Source organism: Hemiscyllium ocellatum, chromosome 9, assembly GCF_020745735.1.
Source record: "Hemiscyllium ocellatum isolate sHemOce1 chromosome 9, sHemOce1.pat.X.cur, whole genome shotgun sequence".
NCBI classification, from domain to species: Eukaryota; Metazoa; Chordata; class Chondrichthyes; order Orectolobiformes; family Hemiscylliidae; genus Hemiscyllium; species Hemiscyllium ocellatum.
The window spans coordinates 102,405,983-102,426,920 of NC_083409.1; the positions used below are offsets into that span (position 1 = coordinate 102,405,983).

Consider the following 20,938-nt stretch of genomic DNA (forward strand, 5'->3'; position numbering starts at 1 on the left):
GGAATGCTTTCAAACTGGCATCAGAATTAAACACATTTAGGTCAGATATAGCATGGTTAGAGCAGTGCTGGAAAAGCACAGCAGGTCAGGCAGCATCCAAGGAGCAGGAAAATTGACATTTCGGGCAGGAGCCCTTCACTAGGAATTCCTGAAGGTGCTCCTGCCCGAAATGTCAATTTTCCTGCTCCTTGCAGGACCTGCTGCGCTTTTCCAGCACCACTCTAATCTTGACTCTGATCTCCAGCATTTACAGTCCTCACTTTTGCTGAGATATGCATAAATGCGTTCCTCTGTGACAGGCAAGAAGGGGCAAGATAAAGGAACCTTGGATGATGAGAGCGGAGGAGCTTATCGTCAAAAGAAAGAAGGCAGCTTACGTAAGATGGAGGAAGCAAGGGTCTTGCTCAGCTCTAGGGGATTACAGGCAGGCAAGGAAGGAGCTCAAAAATGGTCTGAGGAGAGCCAGGATAGGGCATGAAAAAGACTTGGCAGGGAGGATTAGGGAGAATCCAAAGGCATTATGTGAGGAATAAGAGAATGATCAAAGAAAGAATAGGGCCGATCAGGGATAGCATAGGGAACTTGTGTATAGAGTCTGAGGAGGTAGGGGAAGCCCTAAATGAGATTTTTGCTTCTGTCTTTACTAAAGAAAAGGACCTTGTACTGAATGAAACCACTGAGGAGCAGGTAAGCATGCTGGAATGGATAGAGATTGAGGAAGCTGATGTGTTGAAAATTTTGACAAACATTAAGATTGACAACTCGCCAGGGCCAGACCAGATTTGTCCTCAGCTGCTTTGGGAAGAGAGAAATGTGATTGCTTCGCCGGTTGCGAAGATCTTTGCATCCTCACTCTCAACCAGAGTCGTACCTGAGGACTGGAGGGAGGCAAATGTAATTCCTCTTCTCAAGAAAGGAAACGGGGAAATCGCTGGCAATTACAGACCAGTAAGTCTCACGTCTGTCATCTGCAAGGTGTTAGAAAGGATTCTGAGGGATAGGCTTTATGACCATCTGGAAGAGCATGGCTTGATTAAATGCAGTCAGCACGGTTTGTGAGGTGCAGGTCATGCCTCACAAATCTTACTGAGTTCTTTGAGGATGTTACGAGACAAGTTGATGAGGGTCAAGCGGTGGATGTGGTGTATATGGACTTCAGCAATACGTTTGATATTTCCCCATGGTAGGCTAGTGCAGAAGATCAGGAGGAATGGGATACAGGGAAATTGAGCTGTCTGGAGACAGAATTGGCTGGTCGACAGAAGACAGCGAGTGGTAGTAGAAGGAAAGTATTCTGCCTTGTAGTCAGTGGTGAGTGGTGTTCCACAGGACTCTGTTCTTGGGCCTCTACTCTTTGCAAGTTTGTAGAAGACACAAAGGTTTGAGGTGTCGTTGACAGTATAGAGGACTGTTGTAGGCTGCAGCAGGACATTGACAGGATGCAGAGATGGGCTGAGAGGTGGCAGATGGAGTTCACCTAGATAAATGCGGAGTGATGCATTTTGGAAGGTCGAACTTGAAAGTTGAGTACAGGATTAATGACAGGATTCTTGGCAGTGTGGAGGAACAGCGGGATCTTGGTGTGCAGGTACATACTTGCAGAACGCTTCAGGGAACACCTCTGGGAAGCCCGAACCAACCAACTCAACCACCCTGTGGCTCAACAATAACTCTCCCTCCCACTCCACCGAAGACATGCAGGTCCTTGGACTCCTCCATCGCCAGAACATCATAACACGACGGTTGGAGGAAGAGCGCCTCATCTTCTGCCTGGGAACCCTCCAGCCACAAGGGATGAACTCGGATTTCTCTAATTTCCTCTTTTCCCCTCCCCCCACCTTGTCTCAGTCGATTCCCTTGAACTCAGCACCGCCATCCTAACCTGCAATCCTCGTCCTGACCTCTCCGCCCCCAACCCACTCCAGCCTATCATCCTCACCTTGACCTCCTTCCACCTATTACATCTCCATCGCCCCTCCCCCAAGTCCCTCCTCCCTACCTTTTATCTTAGCCTGCCTGGCACCCTCTCCTCATTCCTGATGAAGGGCTCTGGCCCGAAACATCGAATTTCCTGTTCCTTGGATGCTGCCTAACCTGCTGTGCTTTAACCAGCATCACATTTTCAGCTCTGATCTCCAGCATCTGTAGACCTCACTTTTTACCTAAGTAGACAGGGTTGTTAAGAAAGCATGTAGTGATTAGATTAGATTAGATTACAGTATGGAAATAGGCCCTTCGGCCCAACACGTCCACACCGACCCGCCGAAGTGCAACCCACCCATACCCCTATATTTACCCCTTACCTAACACTACGGGCAATTTAGCATGGCCAATTCACCTGAACTGCACATCTTTGGACTGTGGGAGGAAACCGGAGCACCCGGAGGAAACCCACACAGACACGGGGAGAACGTGCAAATTCCACACAGTCAGTCGCCTGAGGCGGGAATTGAACCAGGGTCTCTGGCGCTGTGAGGCAGCAGTGCTAACCACTGTGCCACCGTGCAGCCAAAAGTGTTTTGACTTTCATGAACAAGGGGATTAAGTTTAAGAGCTATGTGATCTTGTTGCAACTCTATAAAACTTTGGTTAGACCGCACTTGGAATACTGCGTCCAGTTGTGGTCGCCCTATTATAGGAAAGATGTGGATGCTTTGGAGGTGGTTCAGAGGAGGTTTACCAGGATGCTGCCTGGAATGGAGGGCTTATCTTATGAAGAGAGGTTGACTGAGCTTGGACCTTTTTCATTGGAAAAAAGGAGGAGAAGGGACCTAATTGAGGTGTACAAGATAATGAGAGACATAGATAGAGTTGATAGCCAGAGACTTTTCCCCAGGGCAGAAATTGTTCACACGGGGGGGTCATAGTTTTAAGCTGTTTGGCGGAAAGTATAGAGGGGATGTCAGAGGCAGATTCTTTACGCACAGAGTTGAGAGAACATGGAATGCGTTGCCAGCAGCAGTTGTGGAAGTGGGGATATTTAAGAGACTGCTGGACATGCATATGGTCACAGAAATTTGAAGGTTCGTACATTAGGTTTACCTTACCTGAGGATCAATGGTCGGCACAACATCGTGGGCTGAAGGGCCTGTTCTATGTTCTATATAGCATATGCCGAATGAAGAATCTCTACCATACACCTACTACATGCTTTCCAGCACATAGCCACATTACTTCAGTGACTTTTCAATTACCTATAGTCCTCCAGCATTATTAAAATCTAACACAAGAAAGCTCAAAAATTAGAAAAAGCCTCTTGGTTAATCAATTCTTGCTCAAGTACAAATTGTGTTGTTCGAATCTTGAATCAGAATCCACACAGTGCAGAAAGAGGCCATTTGGCCTCAAGTCTGCACCACCCTCCAAAAAGTATTCCATCCAGATCAAGCCCCGCATCCTGTCCCACTAACCCGCATTTACCGCAGCTAATCCACCTAGCCTGCACATCCCTGGACACTATGGGACAATTTAGCATGGCCAATCCATCTAACCAGCACATTTTTGGACATCTAAATATCTGCACACCTAAATATACTATAATAACCCTAATCACTTTGCTTCTATTGTATATGGTAGTTTCCACAAGCATTTTTTACTTTAGAATAATTATTTTTTTTGCTATCAGTTGCTGGTCCCTAACACATCATAAATGTGTTTTGGGATAGAGAACCAGGCAGAAAGCTTTTTCAATCACCTCAAGACAAATTCTAATACAGACTGGCAAGATGAAGGAATACTGAGCTAATAAGTGAGCTACCCATTCTAACTGTCATTCTTGTCAGTAGTCATTTAAGGAACATCCAATGAATCATCTTACTTCTTCAATGAAGGGTTACTAATAATTGAAGGAAAGTGATTTACTTTGTGTCAAATGATTAGGCCTAGCTCCTTTTTCTCTAGCATCCCAACTCAACCACATCCAGTAATGTACCATCTTGAATGTGGAATTCAAAATACTTATCTTCATTTATAAATCCCTTCTTGTAGCATTCACGTGCAGCTTTCTCTAATCTTACATCCTCATTCTTACAGCCGACATTCTGCATATTCTTTCTTCCCTCCTTTGTTCAATTTGTCAGTTGCCTTTTGCCACAATATTCCTGCTTTCTTGAACACACTTCCTCAATTTTTCTTCAGTCAATCTATCATTGTCGAAAGATTTCTCAAAACTACTTCACTTTAGTCACGTGCACGTAATATTTTCCCTTTTCCTGGGTGACTAGTCTCTCTCATCCTATTTCCCAATCTCCAGGATGTGGGGTTCTGGCAAAACTATTTAATTGCATCTTTCTGCACCAATTGATTTGACTAATCCTTGTGGTAAGCTCAAAACAGAGGGCCGTGTAGAATGCAGAAGGACAGTGCAATCTTTATGTGTGTTTATCACCCCCTGAAAAACTCTTTAATACATGTTGCTTCTTTTAGGGTCAGGATTTTACAGCATGGAAAGATACTCTTTGGTCCATCTTGTCTGTGCTGACTAGATACCCAAAACTGATCTCGTCCCATTTGCCAGCATTTGGCCCATATCCCTCCAAAACCCTTCCTATTTGTGTACTCATTCAGATGCCTTTTAAATGTTTTAATTGCACCTGCCACCACCATTTCCAGTGGCGGTTTGTTTCATACTTGCATTACCCTCTGCATGAAAATGTTTTCCCTTAGGACCCTATTAATCTTTCCCCTCTCACCTTAAACCTATACCCTGTAGTTTTAGACTCCCCTACCCTAGGAAAAAGACTTTGGCAATTCAACCTATCCATGCCCTACATGATTTTATAAACTTCTATAAGCCTCCAACGAGCCAGAAAAAGAAACCCCAGCCTATTAAACCTCTCCATATAGCTCTAACCCTCCAATCCCAGCAACTTCTTTGAAAGGATTGAGAAAAGATTTACAAGTTTAACAACCTCCTTCTTATAGCAGGGAGACCAGTATTGAACGCAGTATTCTAAACATGGGCTCACCAATGTCCTGTACAGCTGCAATATGATGCCCCAAGTCCTATACTCAATGCACCGACCAATAAGGCTTCTCATGAAAAACCTTCTCCCCTCATTGCCATGCACTGATCTCTGCCAGGAGAGCTCATCAATATACTTGCTACCTCTACTTCTACACTACCATCACCCACCCAGGGGAGGTCAAAAGCCCAGCAATTTCAAGAAGTGCAGTATAATTACAACAATTATCCATCGCAACTTGAATTAGGAAGTTCCTTGGAATTTTATGAAGTAATATACTTTAGGGCCTTTTGCACACCCAGATTGCCTTCATACTCACCTTCACTTTAGAGTTACAATTGAACTTAGATTCAATTAGCCATTGCAAAATCTAAATGTCTCAGGGTTCAGAAAGAGGCCATCCATTTTGTATTCGAGACACACAAAAAGAACTCTCTCTTGTGATGAAAAATTAGGAACTGTGGAGTAGCAAAGGAATTTAGGAATCCATGTAGGTTACATTACAAGGATCACTTATGTAAGCTTGGTTTACAAAATTATTTCAACTGAAAATTACAGGAAGTTCAATGCATGGAATCAACCTCCTGTTGGTACATTGTGACTTGAACATTGCTACCAAAGACCACATATAATTTACATTTATCAATCTGATATTCAATACTTCTGCCAAACGTGGAAACGAAATGTCCAGCTTGGGACCATCCGGACAGGAGTCTCTGCTTTCTCCTATTCCTTTTGCTCTGCATGTCTCAAAATGGGAGCTAGAAAGAGAGGATATTTAATCACAGATTCCATGTACAACCTACAGACTAATTGTGCAATGGAAGACGGCAGACTTGCAGTTATATTACAGCTTTTATGACCTCGATGTTCTAATGAAGTTCTTTTCAAGTGTAACCCCTGTGGTAATGCATGAGCCAGTCAACTCGTACACAGCAATTCTACAAACTACAAAGTGATAATGACCAGATGATCCATCTTTGTAACAGTTGAGGGATGAAAATAGTATTTATCCAGACACACTCCCTTGCACTTCTCAGAAATAATGTTATGAATCTTTAATACCCAAGATCACCTGGCTTGAGCTGCATAGCAGGCCTCTGGTTTAACATCTCATCCAAAACTCATTTTCAAGATGTGCAAAACAATCACTATGCACTGCATTTAAGACTCTGTGGTAGGTCATGAACCTATAACTTGTTGATGCAGAGGCAAAAGCTAAACCGCTGGACCCAGACTGATACTAAAATTGTTCGAAGTATGCTGCACTTCTCAAAAAATACTATATTTATTAAGGAAAAATAATACCCCATTTTTAAAAACAATAATAAGCTGGGCATTACTGATGAGACCAGCACATGCTGTCCACCCCCATATGCTCAGAGGGCAGTTAAGAGTCAACTTCATGGCTGTAGGTCTGGAGTCACCTGTAGATCAGATCAGAATGGCCAGAACTTTCTCCCTAAATTACATTAGTGAACTGAACTTTCTAAAAACAAAATTAAAATGGTGATATGGTCACCATCAAGCCAAGGTTTCATTTGATGTTCTTATTTAATTCAAATTTCCCTGTCCACCATGGTGGGATTTAAACCTATGTTCCCCAGAATATTTGCACTGGGGTTCTGGTGACGTTACTACGATACCACCACTTCTAGTGTGCTTAAGAGAAATCATTTTCCAGCATTTTGAATCAGTTACTTAAAACATTAACTTGATATTTACTTAAGATAAAACCTTAAATTAAACTTACAAACAAAATTATCCAATATCATAACAAAAGTTGTTATTTAAGGCTGTTTGCATTTTAAGAATAATTCACTATACATTCATATACAAATCTCCAGATTACTTTTCAAGTATATATGGCCTCAGTAGTTGGAAAATTTCCAAAGTAGATCTTTACCTAAAAGTTACAACAGGCTACTCATACCAGTTATGTACTTTACTTACTGCTGACCGGGCCTCTGAGACTTTTGCTTTCTTCAGTCTTGCTTTTGCTGCATCCAAATCTAGTCTCTTATTCTGCAGTAGTTTACGTTCTTTCTGCAACCAACAATCAATCCTGAACATCAATATTATAAAACATGAATAAGAATTCAGTTGAACAAATCGTTTAACACAAAGAACTAGTCTTCCCATTCTGCATCACGATCCTTGACAGTGCTTTGCCAGACTGTTAGCGTAATGAAGGGCCTGTCTACGCAGCTATTCTCCACTGAAACTCAGTCTGACATGGCAAATAAATCAGGTACAAAAGCTGAACAATCTCAGAAGAACTGTATAACTGGGTCATGGAAAAAAAAGAAAACAAATACACAATGGAGAAATTCAGCAGGTCAAGCAGCATCTATGGAGAAATACATCCAGAGTTAACATTTCAAGTTCACTGAGTTCTGAAGAGTCATACCAAACTTGATAATCGTTTCTCTTTCCACAAGTGCTGTCAGACCCACTGAGTTTCTCCAGCACTGTTTTAGATTTCCAGCATCTGCAGTATTTTGCCTTTACTACAGAGAAAGGAAAGCTGTCTTTATGAGGCTAACTGGGGTAGCAGAATGTGCTGTAATTAATTCCAAGCATCTGCAATTTATTCAGGCAGAAGTGGGCACTGCAGATGCTGGAGATTAGAGTCAAGATTACAGTGATGCTGGAAAAGCACCTGATGAAGGGCTTTTGCCTGAAACATTGATCTGCCTGCTCCTGAGGTGTTGCCTGACCTGCTCTGCTTTTTCAGCACCACTCTAATCTTGACTGCAATTTATTCAGTTAAGATTTTTAAGTCAAGTTTCCAGTAGGTGATAGCTGCTAAATTACCCAGCATTATTAATGCTGCCAGTAAAATAAATTGAGGGAGAATTGCCCTGGGCAGTTGTCAACAACACCCAGTTATCCAATGTTATACAGTTAAATCTTCCGTTAGGAGTTAAATGTAAGTCTCTAATGCATTTCAAAAAAGTGTCAGAGTGCAGAATTGATACACAGAAAAAGAAAATCAAGTCAAAGTTTTCTCTTGCCCACTCTTGATGGAAGGTGCTCTCCTACAAAATCATGAGGTGTACGCATGCCAGGAAGGAGAGAAATTTCACATCCCCAGAAAACACAGAAGTTGGAGGACTGACCATAAAAGCAAGAAACAACAAAGTTGCATTTACATTAAACAGGAAGTGGCTTCAACTTACAGATATTGTTCGGTAGTCTCCTTCCAAGAAGTTCCTGAGGGGGGCCAAAAAGTTAACTTCTGAGGAATGTATTAACTCCCTTTCTGCAGCACCAATTCGGTTTTCAGTTTCTCCACATTTAATAAGAGCACTGCCTGTTGCGGAAAAAAAAATTACTCAAGCTCGGTCTTTACCTAATTAAAGTATGGACTTTTCTCACTTCTATTTCAACATAATTCTGTTATTATACTTGAGCTATGTAGCATAATGGGGGAATTCCCTACAGCTGGGATTTCAGAGACCTAACACAGCAACTTACCCTGTGACAGCAATTTTATGGCGATTTTGATACTGGTCTAGCAGTGAAAATATAACCGGACCATCATAACAGCACAGTATCATGATTCCCTCAGATAGGCAAATAACCTGAAAAGAAAGGAATCCCCAAACAACTCTGGTACAAGGAAATGATGGACAAGATTTCAGTTTTTAAAACTTCTACTTGAACAGTCAAACCCAAAAATCAATGTAAAAATAAGCATACATTGACAATTTTTTTTAATGCAAAAATTTCCAATACTACAAAGACAAAGGACATTCAATTAAAAAGGACCACAAGCGCAGTTTTAATTCCAACTCTGGTGCACAGAATCCTGCAGTCCTTGAGTTTTCCCACTGGCTGCAAATTCAATTAGAGGTTCCAAACATGATTAACATCAAAGAACACATGCATTCTCAGGTTCTATTGCCCTGATTTTTTAAACTTTCCAGAGTTCCTTTTCATCACTGTCCACTTCATAGACGAAGCCCCTGATATAAATGGTCATATTTTGTTATAGTTTTACAATTCATTCTCATTTAGTTTGCTTGTTCCTACCCACACAAACTGTGCATATGCAAAACTTTAAAATTTCTAATCACCAAATTAGCTGATACGAAATTAACTTCTGTTTCCATTTTCTGGTCAACTAGTTCCCATCTCCATCGCAAACTTGGTTACAGTCCACTTCACCACTTTGCCTCTTAATTGAAACCTCTCTGTCTAGTCAGACTAATTACTCTTAAATATAATTATCTCAGAGCCAGGATCTTGAATGGTCACTCCATCCAGAGATCTCTTTTTTTTTAAACTTTGGATCAAAAGGGACAGCTCAAAATAAGAATCTTTACATGGAACAGGGTCCATCTCAATAGAGATTCCTCCATGGATGTTTATCACCAGGCAATCAAACCATTTGAAAGTGATTAGAAATTTTAAAGTTTTGCACAGAAGCCAACAAAATGAAACCAGTGTTGTATATGATGAGAGTTACTCCCAATATCCAGGAATTATTAACAGTTTGATTGTTAACATGAGGATCATTGTTTGGCTACGACTCTTTTAGATAACATTACAATCAGACTGGCTGCCTCTCCTAATATTATAAGATGGCACAAGAGGTTCAAGTCTAATGAGAGAACATAAACTAAGAGCTGGAGGAGGTCATTTGGTTTGAGCCTGCTCTGCCATTCAACAAGATCATGGTTGATCACCTCCTTCAATACCGTTATTTGGATGGTGAACTTCATAGCTAAAGTACTGAACTCAATTACATTCAGGTTAAAAGTTATACTTATCATAGAATGATACAATACAGAGGAGCTAATCATATTTGTGGCATTCCATGGTATTATTTTAGTCAAACATAACATCTTAAAGAAATAAGTTGCTTTAAAACTGCATTTAATAATACAAAAGGAAGTTAGACAAAACCTAAGTGGTTGAATTTTCTTACCATATGCAGTGCCAGGACCAAATTCATTTCCAGCCTCAATCATATACTGCCCCAATTGTTCACAGTTATTTAGGCGAGATGGTGCTTTTCGATCCAGTTTCTCATACACAAATTCTTCTATTCTTGTATCTGAAGCAAATGAAATTTGATTTAGAGGTCATATGCTAATGGATCACAAGACATCAAATGAGATTCATTTTCTGCATTTGCACACATGCAGTTTGAAAACTACTGTATTTGCATTGTAACAACTATTATGAATTCAGACAGAATATCTCAAGGTAGCCAAACACAGCAATTGCTTAATTTCAACATTTAATTATTCTATTTGTGGATTGTTAGTTAAATAGAAACAACTGTAGGTTATTTAGCCCCCCAAGCTTGTTTGGGGGACTGAATAACCTACAGTTAGGTTAAACTAAACAGGAACAGAGTTTCTGATCCGGAATTGTTGGACTCTCAGAGCTTCAAAAAAAACACTTCTGGGTGCTGTGGATAGAGGGGTCAGAATCAGGTCACAGTTGAGAATTAAAATGGCAAAAACCTGAACCCATGCTTGTGGACTGAAGGGAGGAGTTCTGCAAAACAACTACCCAGTCTAGTTTGGTCTCACTGTATTTAGAGGAATGAATACAGCAAACTAAATTCAAAGTAGTCGTACATTGCTGTTTCATCTCAAAGGACTGTTTGCAAAGTAAACAGCAAGGAGGTGGTACGACGGAAGAAAAGGGGTTTAAAGATGAGAAATGCTACTCTGAAATGCTGAAAAGGGACAGAAAGATACATTTGGTGGTGACATCATACTGAGGTGATGAAGAATAGTTTATTGAATGCAGAGGCTGGTGGGGTAAATGGCAAGGGGGGGTTGTGAAGAAGAATTCTCACATGCTTCAGGAAAGGGAGGGGAAGCGAGGGTGTAGCAGAAAAACATGAAATGGAGCAGAGGTAGTCAAACATTTTGTCACCACAGTGGGGAGGGAATTTTCAGCTGAGAAAAAAAGGAAGACATATTGAAAGTGCTAGTATGGAAGTCTACATCATAAAAAAATGTGACGGAAACAGACAATGTGGAAGAATTTTGAATAGGAATCTCTACAAAAAGTGAGGTGTGCAGTCAAAGTTTATTGATTTATTTATTCCTACTTTCAACCATGGTGTTGGTCGGTATAATGCTCAGAAAAATGACTTTTCTTTGGATAATGCAGTTGTTGCTGGTAATGTTGCAGATGGTTAAAACATTGTTTTGAAACATTTATCGCAACCATTTAAAATTTTTCAATATGCTTTCTGAGAAATCTTCAATTTCCTGTCAGTGTTTCTTGCTGAAGAGTTTTTGTAGCAGAATGTTTTAAAAATAAGCTTTACTAACAGTGGATACATTTAGACAATGAAAATACCAAAGTGTACAAAAGCTGACACCTGGGCAAACCACAAAGCCATAAACTCTTAATTATGAAATTCTCTACAGTTTCAAATCAAAAGTTCTGCCCTATGTAACCTCAAGCCTTGAAAAGGCAAACTCTTCAGCTAATTAGATTCTTTCTTCATCCTAACAAGATACAATTAAGAGTTAAACTTCCAAGAAGCAAAGTTAGAATAAAATCAAATTACATGCTCAGAAGCATGTCACTCTTAAAAGAAAATGCCATAAATAAAAGTGTTTAAACTTGGCCAAAATTAAATGTAAGGGCTCTTTCATGGGGTGAATTCGGCTTTCCAAAAGGGTTTGATGCATTCAGCTAGTATTAAAACATTAAAAAACGCATGTAACAGTACATATGCTTGAATTTTCAACATCCAACATGAACTGACTGAATTGATTGTCCCAGTTAAGGGTTAAAGCTTCCTCACATCCTGTGAACTGCAGTTCTAAGGTTACTGAATTTAAATCTCATACTAAGTTGGTGGCACCAGGGCATTTTCTAAACATTCTGTGCAATAAACTATTTCTTACTTGGATTAGGTTGCAACAACACCTCAGTCTGTTTCATTATTTTCTCAGTCCATAGCTTTGTGCTTTCAGCTTTGCTCAGTAGATTCTCTAGGTGGGCATCCAACTCCGTCTTCTCAGCTTGGCCCAATTTCTCCTCTGTAAACTGAAGCAGATTAATTAGATCAAAGTTACGTTTATGAATTGCAGAAAGACTTTCAGTTTTACAACACTGCAAGTCCAACATACATGAACTGTAATGGTAGTATTCAGGATAACAACTCTCAAAATTACCCTCCTGCTAAGACAGCTAGTACAAACCCCAGGGTTGAACTGCACTGTCTGAACATCCTGGAAGTGGGTGGACAGTCATGCAGAAGTGCAGAAGACTACCACTCCAATTAGACAGTCATTTGTTACTACCCCCCTCAACTATTATCAAATTAAATTCTCATTCAGCTCCTTTCATTCAGAAATGCTTTCATAGCCATCCCCCGAAGCTAGGTATTGTCGCACCTGCATTGTCTTGGGGAAACACGGAGTCAGGAAAGTGTCTGCATAATGATCCCCCAGGATTAGGGCATTTATACTTGCACTATCTCCAAGGATGATCTCATCCTACCATTGTACTTGGGGTGGCATATGGTTATGGGATAGGAGTGGCCAGAGTATCTGTGAGCATAACCAACTGACCTGTATAAAGGGGATTGTTTTCTTACTTTATTCGGGGTCTCATTTTGACTCGACTTTTCACGACTAGCAAAGAATGCCAGAGGGATGATTTAAATTTTCATCCAGAAATCAATAAGGACATTACAGTTGGAATTTGACAACGCCCCTATAGTTTCAAAAAACTAATTGCAAAAGATTTGACCATGAAGGGATGATTTGCATTACGATGCTTCTGGAGGTGAGGTGGTAACTGTATTGTATCTTGAGTGGCATGTGCCTGTGAGGGGATGGCTGAGGGTTGTCTTGTAGGCAGTATTAACTGTAACTTTGAGGGTTTTATATTAAGGAAAGACTGCTTCCTTTGTTCAGTGAGAGCTTTTGCCAAGAACCATAAACTCTGCAAGGTGCATGTTAAAGGTTCCTCCAGAAAGCTTGTACTGTACTTAATAAATTTTGCTTGTTCACAGGAGTTGGTGTGTTGCAGTTGCATCAAGTGTTTAAGAATCTCAAGAGTAAGAGAACCTAACATGTTCTGTATCCAAATGGCTAGTTCTCGCTGTATTCCATGAGACCAAACCTTGCTGACCAGTCTCCCATGAGGAACCTTGTTGAACATCTTCCTGAAGTTCATATAGATCCCGTCCACTGCTCTGTCCTCATTAATCCTCTTTGTTACTTCTTCAAAAAAACTCAATCAGGTTTGAGACCAGATTTCCACGCACAAAGTAATGTTGATTATCCTGAATCAACTTGTGCCTTTCCAAATCCCATTGTAATATAAGGTATCCTTCTTCACTATCCACTATACCTCCAATTTTGGTGTCCTCTGCAAACTTACTAACTCTACCACTAATGTTCACATCCAAATCATTTATATATATTTATTAGTGGACCAGCACTGATTCTTGTGGCACTTTATTGGTCACAAGCCTCCAGTCTGAAATCCTGTCCTTCAAGATTCTCTCCAACAAATTGCCTGCTACCAATGTCAGGCTCACCGATTTCTCGTTCCCTGGCTTGTCCTTACCAGTTTTCTCAGATAATGGTACCACCTTAGCGAACTTCCAGACTTCTGGCACCTCATCTGTGACTATCAATGGTACAAATATCTCAGCAAGAGGCCCAGCAATCACTTCCCTAGCTTCCCACAGAGTTCCAGGAAACACCTGACCAGCTCCTGGGGATTTATCCACCTTTATACATTTCAAGACATCCAGTACTTCCTCCTCTGTAATGTAGACTATTTCAAGATGTCACCATCTATTTCCCTATATTCTATATCTTCCATGTCCTCCACAGTAAACAATGATGCAAAATACTCATTTAGTATCTCCCTATCTCCTGTAGCTCCATATAAAGGCCATCCTGCTGATTTTTGAGGGGCCCTATTCTCTCCCTGGTTACCTTTTTGTTCTTAATGTATTTGTAAAAACCCTTTGGATTCTCCTTAACCGTACTTGCCAAAACTATCTAATGTCCCTTTTTTGCCCTGCTCATTTCTCTCAAGTATACTCCTACTGCCTTTATACTCTAAGGATTCACTCCATCCAGCTTGTCTATGCCTGACATATGCTTTTTTTTCCCTTAACCAAGCCATCAATTTCTTTAGTTATCCAGCATTCCCTATACCTATCAGCCTTTCTTTTCACCCTAACAGGAATATACTTTCTCTGGACTCTTATTACCTCATTTCTGAAGGCTTCCCTTTTTCCAGCTGTCCCTTTACCTGCGACATCTGCCCCCAAAGAGTTTTTGAAAGTTCTTGCCTAATACCATCAAAATTAGCCTACCTTCAATTTAGAACTTTACCTTTTAGATCTATCTATCCTTTTGCATCACTTTTAAATCTAGAAGAATTATGGTCACTGGCCCCAAAGTACTCCCTCACTGACAACTCAATCACGTGCCCTGCCTTATTTTCCAAGAGTAGGTCAAGTTTTACACCTTCTTTTAGTAGGTATATCCACATACTGAATCAGAAAATTTTCTTGTACACAGTGAACAAATTCCTCTCTAAATCCTTAACACTATGGCAGTCCCAATCTATGTTTGGTAAGTTAAAAACACCTACCATAACCACTTTATTACTCTTACAGATAACTGAGATTTCCTTACAAATTTGTTTCTCAATTTCCCTCTGACTATTAGGGGGTCTATAATACAATCCCAATAAGGTGACCATCCCTTTCTTATTTCCCAGTTCCATCCAAATAACTTCCCTGGATGTATTTGCTAGAATAGCCACCTTAAGTACAGCTGTAATGCTATCCCTTCTCTAAAATAGCACTCCCCTCTCACCTCCCTTTCTACCTTTCCTGTAGCATTTGTATCCTGAAACATTAAGCTGCCAGTCCTGTCCATCCCTGAGCCACGTTTCTGTACTTGCTTTGATATCTCAGAGTATGGTTAGAAACATGGGGCTGAGATCATCTGCCTTCCCAGTTAGGTCTATTGAACTGAAAAAAAAATGCAGTTTAAGTTATCAGTCCTACCTTGTTCTCTGCTTTTTCCTCCTGCCTTGACCGTTTGACTCTCTCCTTTTCTCAACTGTACCAGTCCCAGATTGATCTCTTTCCTCACTATAGAACATAGAACAGTACAGCACAGAACAGGCCCTTCAGCCCATGATGTTGTGCCGACCACTGATCCTCATGTATGCACCCTCAAATTTCTGTGACAAAAATTTCTATCTCCCTGTAAATTCCTCATTGCCTCTGTCGATCTGATAGGATTTGCAACCAATGGGGTTTATTGCAGACATAATTCTCAGTAACACACAAACTCTCTTTAAACTCCCACATCCGACAAGAAGAGCATGTCACTGTACTAAATGTCATTTTTGCTTCTTCCAATCTACAGATCCTGAACATAACATTGCTCCAGGCTAACTTAATACTTATGCCTTAAGAGACATATCTTAATAAAACATATAATCAAGAAAGAACCCACTCTACTCACTATTGTAGATTTACAGCAAGACTATACTTAAAACTATTAACTTAATCTATTGCTGTGTTGTGACATCTCTCAAAAAGGTTCATCCAAGATCAATTGTGAATTTTGTTAAGTTTTCCTAGTTGCACTCCGATGTCCAGCGATACATGAATTCAAACAGCAAAAAGCAGTAACTGCACAAGTTCACTGCTCTGATAAGAGTCTTTATTTTTCTCACTGATCTGCAAAGGATTTTTACAAGCTGCTATAAAGTTCTAGTGCAACTTTAAACTTTGATATGCACACAACAAAAGCAAACCAAAAGCATGATGCATTAAGATTTTTAATGACGTCAGTGGTAAGTTAATTTTCACTTTATTGCAGATGCTGGAACTTATTGAAAATTACAATTACAGAAGAAAAGGTGAATTGTGTGTTAAGGCTGGCATAGCTTAAGACCAATGCTAGTTAAAAATGAATTAGGCTTTTATACGCTTTTTACAATTTGTATCACGCATATATCCAAGTTTAAAACTGCACAGAGACTTTAGAAACACCCCATATTTGTATTCAGATGTAATTATCCAGCACACATTTACCCAAATAAACTAATCAAAGCAACAGTCAACACAAATTATCAGCATTATCTGAACAAGGCTCATTAAAAATCTAATTGTCAAAATACATGGAATCATGAATTCAAGGATCAGAGATTTCAGTTATTTTATTCTGTAAATAAAGACCTCATTTAACTTGCCAAAATTCCTAGCTGACAATAATAAATGCTGACCTTGTTAGTGAAAACTGCATCTCGTGAATAGAGACAACAAAAAAACTTTTGAAATAAGCTCAAAAACACCATAGTTGAAAAACAGTTTTCCCTCTCAATTATTATAAACCTAAAAAAAAACTGCAAACCTCAGAGTAACAATTACAGATGAACAGCAGTTTCCTTGGAGTTATAATGGGTCTTAAGTTTGTCAACATTTTATACCTACTACTTGTAGGAGAATAAGACTGAGGCTAAAAGCATCCTACATAATTAACATCGCGATCTAACGTTAAGAAAAAATAAAATGATAGAAGTTTGAGAGATTGAGCATCTTCAGATTTTAAATGAAATCAGATTTCATTATGCTTTCCTTTATTGGTCAGTGTATCGAGTACAGGAGTTGGGAGTACACGTTGCGGCTGTACACTGGTTAGTTAGGCCACTGTTGGAATATTGCCTGCAATTCTGGTCTCCTTCCTATTGGAAAGATGTTGTGAAACTTGAAAGGGTTCAGAAAGATTTACAAGGATGTTGCCAGGGTTGGTGGATTTGAGCGATTGGGAGAGGCTGAACAGGCTGGGGCTGTTTTCCTTGGAGCGTCGGAGGATGAGGGGTGACCTTATAGAAGTTTACAAAATTATGAGGGGCATGGATAGGATAAATAGACAAAGTCTTTTCCCTGGGGTGGGGGAGTCTAGAACTAGAGGACATAGGTTTAGGGCGAGAGGGGAAAGACATAAGAGACCTAAGGGGCAACTTTTTCACGCAGAGGGTGGTGCGCGTATGGAATGAGCTGCCAGAGGAAGTGGTGGAGGCTGGTACAATTGCAACATTTAAAGGGCATTTGGATGGGTATATGAACAGGAAGGGTTTGGAGGGATATGGGTTGGGTGCTGGCAGGTGGAACTAGATTGGGTTGGGATGGACAGGTTGGACCAAAGGGTCTGGTTCCATGCTGTACATCTCTATGACTCCATGACAGAAGGTAATTTTGATTTAAACTTTAATTGAATTTACAACTCTTAGTCTAATGTGAATTTAATCTGTACCACACCAGGAATATAGGCAAATCAGTTATCACAAGGGACTATGAATACTGGTCACTGTGGTGAACTCAACAGGGAATCATTAGTAACTCAACACTGATATAATGTAATGGATTTTAAGAGTCCTTGAGGCTTCCTACCCACAAAGATTTGGAAGCCAAATGCTGGATGTCAGCATTAATCTCATATCCTGTTCCCATTAAATTCTTCTGCAACAACCTCATCTGAAGAAAGTAAACATTGCAGTAATTAAGTACAAAAAATGTCTATGCAGCAGAAGTGATATAAAAATTATGAAATAGAACACATACTGGCTAAAATAGTGAGAAGAGACAAGAGGGCTCTCTAGGCTGATTCCAGGATGGAGAGATTGCCTTTTGAGGAGTGGTTGAGCAGGTTTTCCTTGTACTCACTGGGAGGTATTACTGAAAGGCAACCTTATGGAAATATATAACATTTTCAGGCAGCTTGACAGGGTAAATGGCATGATGCAAATATAAGAAATAGTTTGCTGGGTGGAGATGGATTAGCAACTCATGTTTCTGGGGAAAAAAAAACCAAGCTCTGAGTCACTGGAGAAGAAGTCTATAGCACAGCTTTTGTTTTGCATTCATTTGAAGTCATTTGTTTTATCTCAAACTCACATACTACATGTACTTCTTGTGTCCTTGAGCAGATCTACCTTGTTAGACAAAGCAGCTAACAGTAGAGTACCTTGTGATTGAGCAACTGGTAAAATTAGGAGACAGACATTGCTTAATGAATAGAGATATTGTTCAAAGGCTGACTATGATTCAAAGCATTTTTTTCCCACTGAGGAGACATCTGGACTCACAGCTATTTAAGTACATTCTGTATAGATCTGTGTACTACTGATTGCTGGGAAAGCTATCCATCTATTAATGACTTTTTAAAAAATTATTTCATGGTATGTAGCATCACTGGTGAAGCGAATATTTGATGCTCAACCCTAACTGTTGAACAGAGTTGCTTGCTAGGCAAGGCACAAAACAGCAATCTGTATTATCATATACAAGTCATGATAGGATAGATATTGTGGGGGACTTCCAGTAAAGCAGTTTAGTCAACAATACCTACATCCAAAATCATTTGGTGAAACACACTTCAACTAATTTTAAGAAACTGCTTCCCCCACTCCACCCTAAGTTATTACTGAATTCTTACATCCCATTTTCCTTAACCCACTTTCTTTCATAGTATAGTGAAATTGTGACTTGTCAAAATTAGAATCTGAAACACTGGTTGCATCAAAATTGATAGTAATTCCCAACAGCAGAATAGGCAATCCAACAGAAGGATCCCCAGGATAATACAGCTCTGGTAAACTCCAAATTAGCCAGATTATCCTATGATGAAGGGTTACACTACAGCGCCAATTCATAGGCGAGCCATTATTTGACAAAAGCCCTACATGTATGGCTTGACCAGTTACTTACCTACTTCCCTAACTAAAGCCACAAAGCAATAGAAGTAACCAGGGTTGTACATTGCAGTACGCAAACATGACAAACACATTCGGCTGCACAGACAAGATAGTCAACCATACTGCATTTGCCCAAAGACAGTATGGTAAGCAGAGCGTTTTCGGAGCTAATTTCAAACATTTTAAAATGGCTTTGACTGTACAATGTTGGGTCATTGTGAGATGTGAACAAAATGATAAAATAAGACATTTTCAATATATTTAGTTATTACTGCATATTTATTTAGTTCATTTCCACAGCATGTTCTTCGACAAAAGTGGGTTATGTAGGAATTTCCTTGGCTATCGTGAAACCTTGCTAAATACAATTTTGAGAGTGGACCCCGCAAATAAACCTATTGCAATTTTACGGCATTGAATTTTAGGTCACACTTAAATAGAACCAGTTGCTTGGTTTGGTAGCAGTCACTAAATCCAACCCGTAATTTCTCTCTAGCCCCCAGAACTGGAGCCATGCACCAAGGTTTGAAGTTAGTCCCCCACCTTTGCCAAATTCATAAAACATCCTACTCTGCCAGAAAAATCCAGTTTAAAATTTCTCGATCCCTCACACAACTGGAATTCCAGTCCTGGGAAATCAGACAGTGAATTTAAGGATGGAAAAATACACAGGTTCAAGTACAAAAGTTAAACAGAAAGAAGGATGTAAAGAGTGAGTTTGGTTGGTAAGGTTCCCCCATTCCCCAGCCTCTGTGAAACGAGACAATGTTTACATTTCAAGACTCTGGCTTGCAACAGAAAAGACATTTTCTTTAATGCAGGAGCAGCACAGAAAACCAAGCTATTCCACCAAAAGTATTTTGAAGGTAAGATTAGATTAGATTAGATTAGACTTACAGTGTGGAAACAGGCCCTTCGGCCCAACAAGTCCACACCGACCCGCCGAAGCGAAACCCACCCATACCCCTACATTTACCCCTTACCTAACACTACGGGCAATTTAACATGGCCAATTCACCTGACCCGCACATCTTTGGACTGTGGGAGGAAACCGGAGCACCCGGAGGAAACCCACGCAGACACAGGGAGAGCATGCAAACTCCACACAGTCAGTCGCTTGAGTCGGGAATTGAACCCGGGTCTCAGGCGCTGTGAGGCAGCAGTGCTAACCACTGTGCCACCATGCCGCCCACTAAGATTTAAGATTCACCTCAACCACTGAAGACCTCTTGTGTTTTAAGTTTGACAAAAGAAATGTTGATTCCATGAGGAAATAAAATGCTGCACTTACCTCAATTCATGCCAGTGTCTTGATTTAAAAATGACAGAAACACACAGCTTGAATTTAACAGCAGACTATTACCCTGATAACAGCAATTTAGCAGTGACAGGATGATGACTACATTCCTTCAGTCAACTAACTTCACTGCACTCTGTTACCATGTATACAAAGTTATTTGATAGGTCACAAAGCAGCAAAACTCTAAGATGCAGCTTGACTGCTGATGGACATATTCTTCTTGCTAAATATTTTCAGTTCTATGAGACGCCGCAAAAATAAAAAATGCTAAAATATTCATATCATATTGCAACAGAAAAATACAATACCCAAATAGTATATCAGTCCAATAATGTACCTTAACACAATTTAGATAGAACCAGTATCTTGGTTAGGAACCTGTTTTATTTCCACTCTGCACACAAGACAGGCCACCTGGGGAAGCAAATCTTTTAACAAAGATCACATACAGAATTTTCTACTAACAGCAGTTACTTTGGACAAATGTGGGTATAGGTGGACTGGACACCTTTTTGGCAAATGGTGCAGGATTCCAAAAAAAGCCATAATTTGACAAGTGATAATACAAAAGAAGCTTGATTTGAGTTAACAGTATCATTTGAACAGTATACAGAAATGAACAGCATATTGAAGTTAAACACTAGATGCATTATGCAAACAATTGACAGATGTCTAGTTTCAACCCATGAATGAAAAACAGACAGTGAAATTATTTGTTTCATAACCACAAGTGCAAAGCTTGCCACACCCTACAATTTCAACAGAGGTTGTCAAAAATTAACCCGTATGAGCCAACAGAAGCAGACTTAATCCAACAAGCAGAATTAAAATTATGCATGCTGGCAATAAAAACAAAAATCAGGAAATGCAAGACATAGACAGCTGCTCCATCAGCATTTCAAAAGTAAAACTAGCACTTTACTCCAAGATGGTAAGCAAG

At 40.0% G+C, this 20,938-nt stretch overlaps 1 protein-coding gene across 1 annotated transcript in view; it reads right to left on the minus strand.

Moving 5' to 3' along the window:
* LOC132818847 (endophilin-B1-like) overlaps positions 1–20,938 on the minus strand; it is a 42,870-nt gene that overhangs the window by 13,931 nt on the left and 8,001 nt on the right. The window contains exons 2-5 of the mRNA XM_060829981.1: positions 11,855–11,996; positions 9,901–10,029; positions 8,147–8,280; positions 6,918–7,010 (exon numbers count right to left, since the gene is read on the minus strand). Coding sequence (XP_060685964.1) covers positions 6,918–7,010; positions 8,147–8,280; positions 9,901–10,029; positions 11,855–11,996 — 498 coding nt within the window. The remainder of the gene's footprint in view (positions 1–6,917; positions 7,011–8,146; positions 8,281–9,900; positions 10,030–11,854; positions 11,997–20,938) is intronic.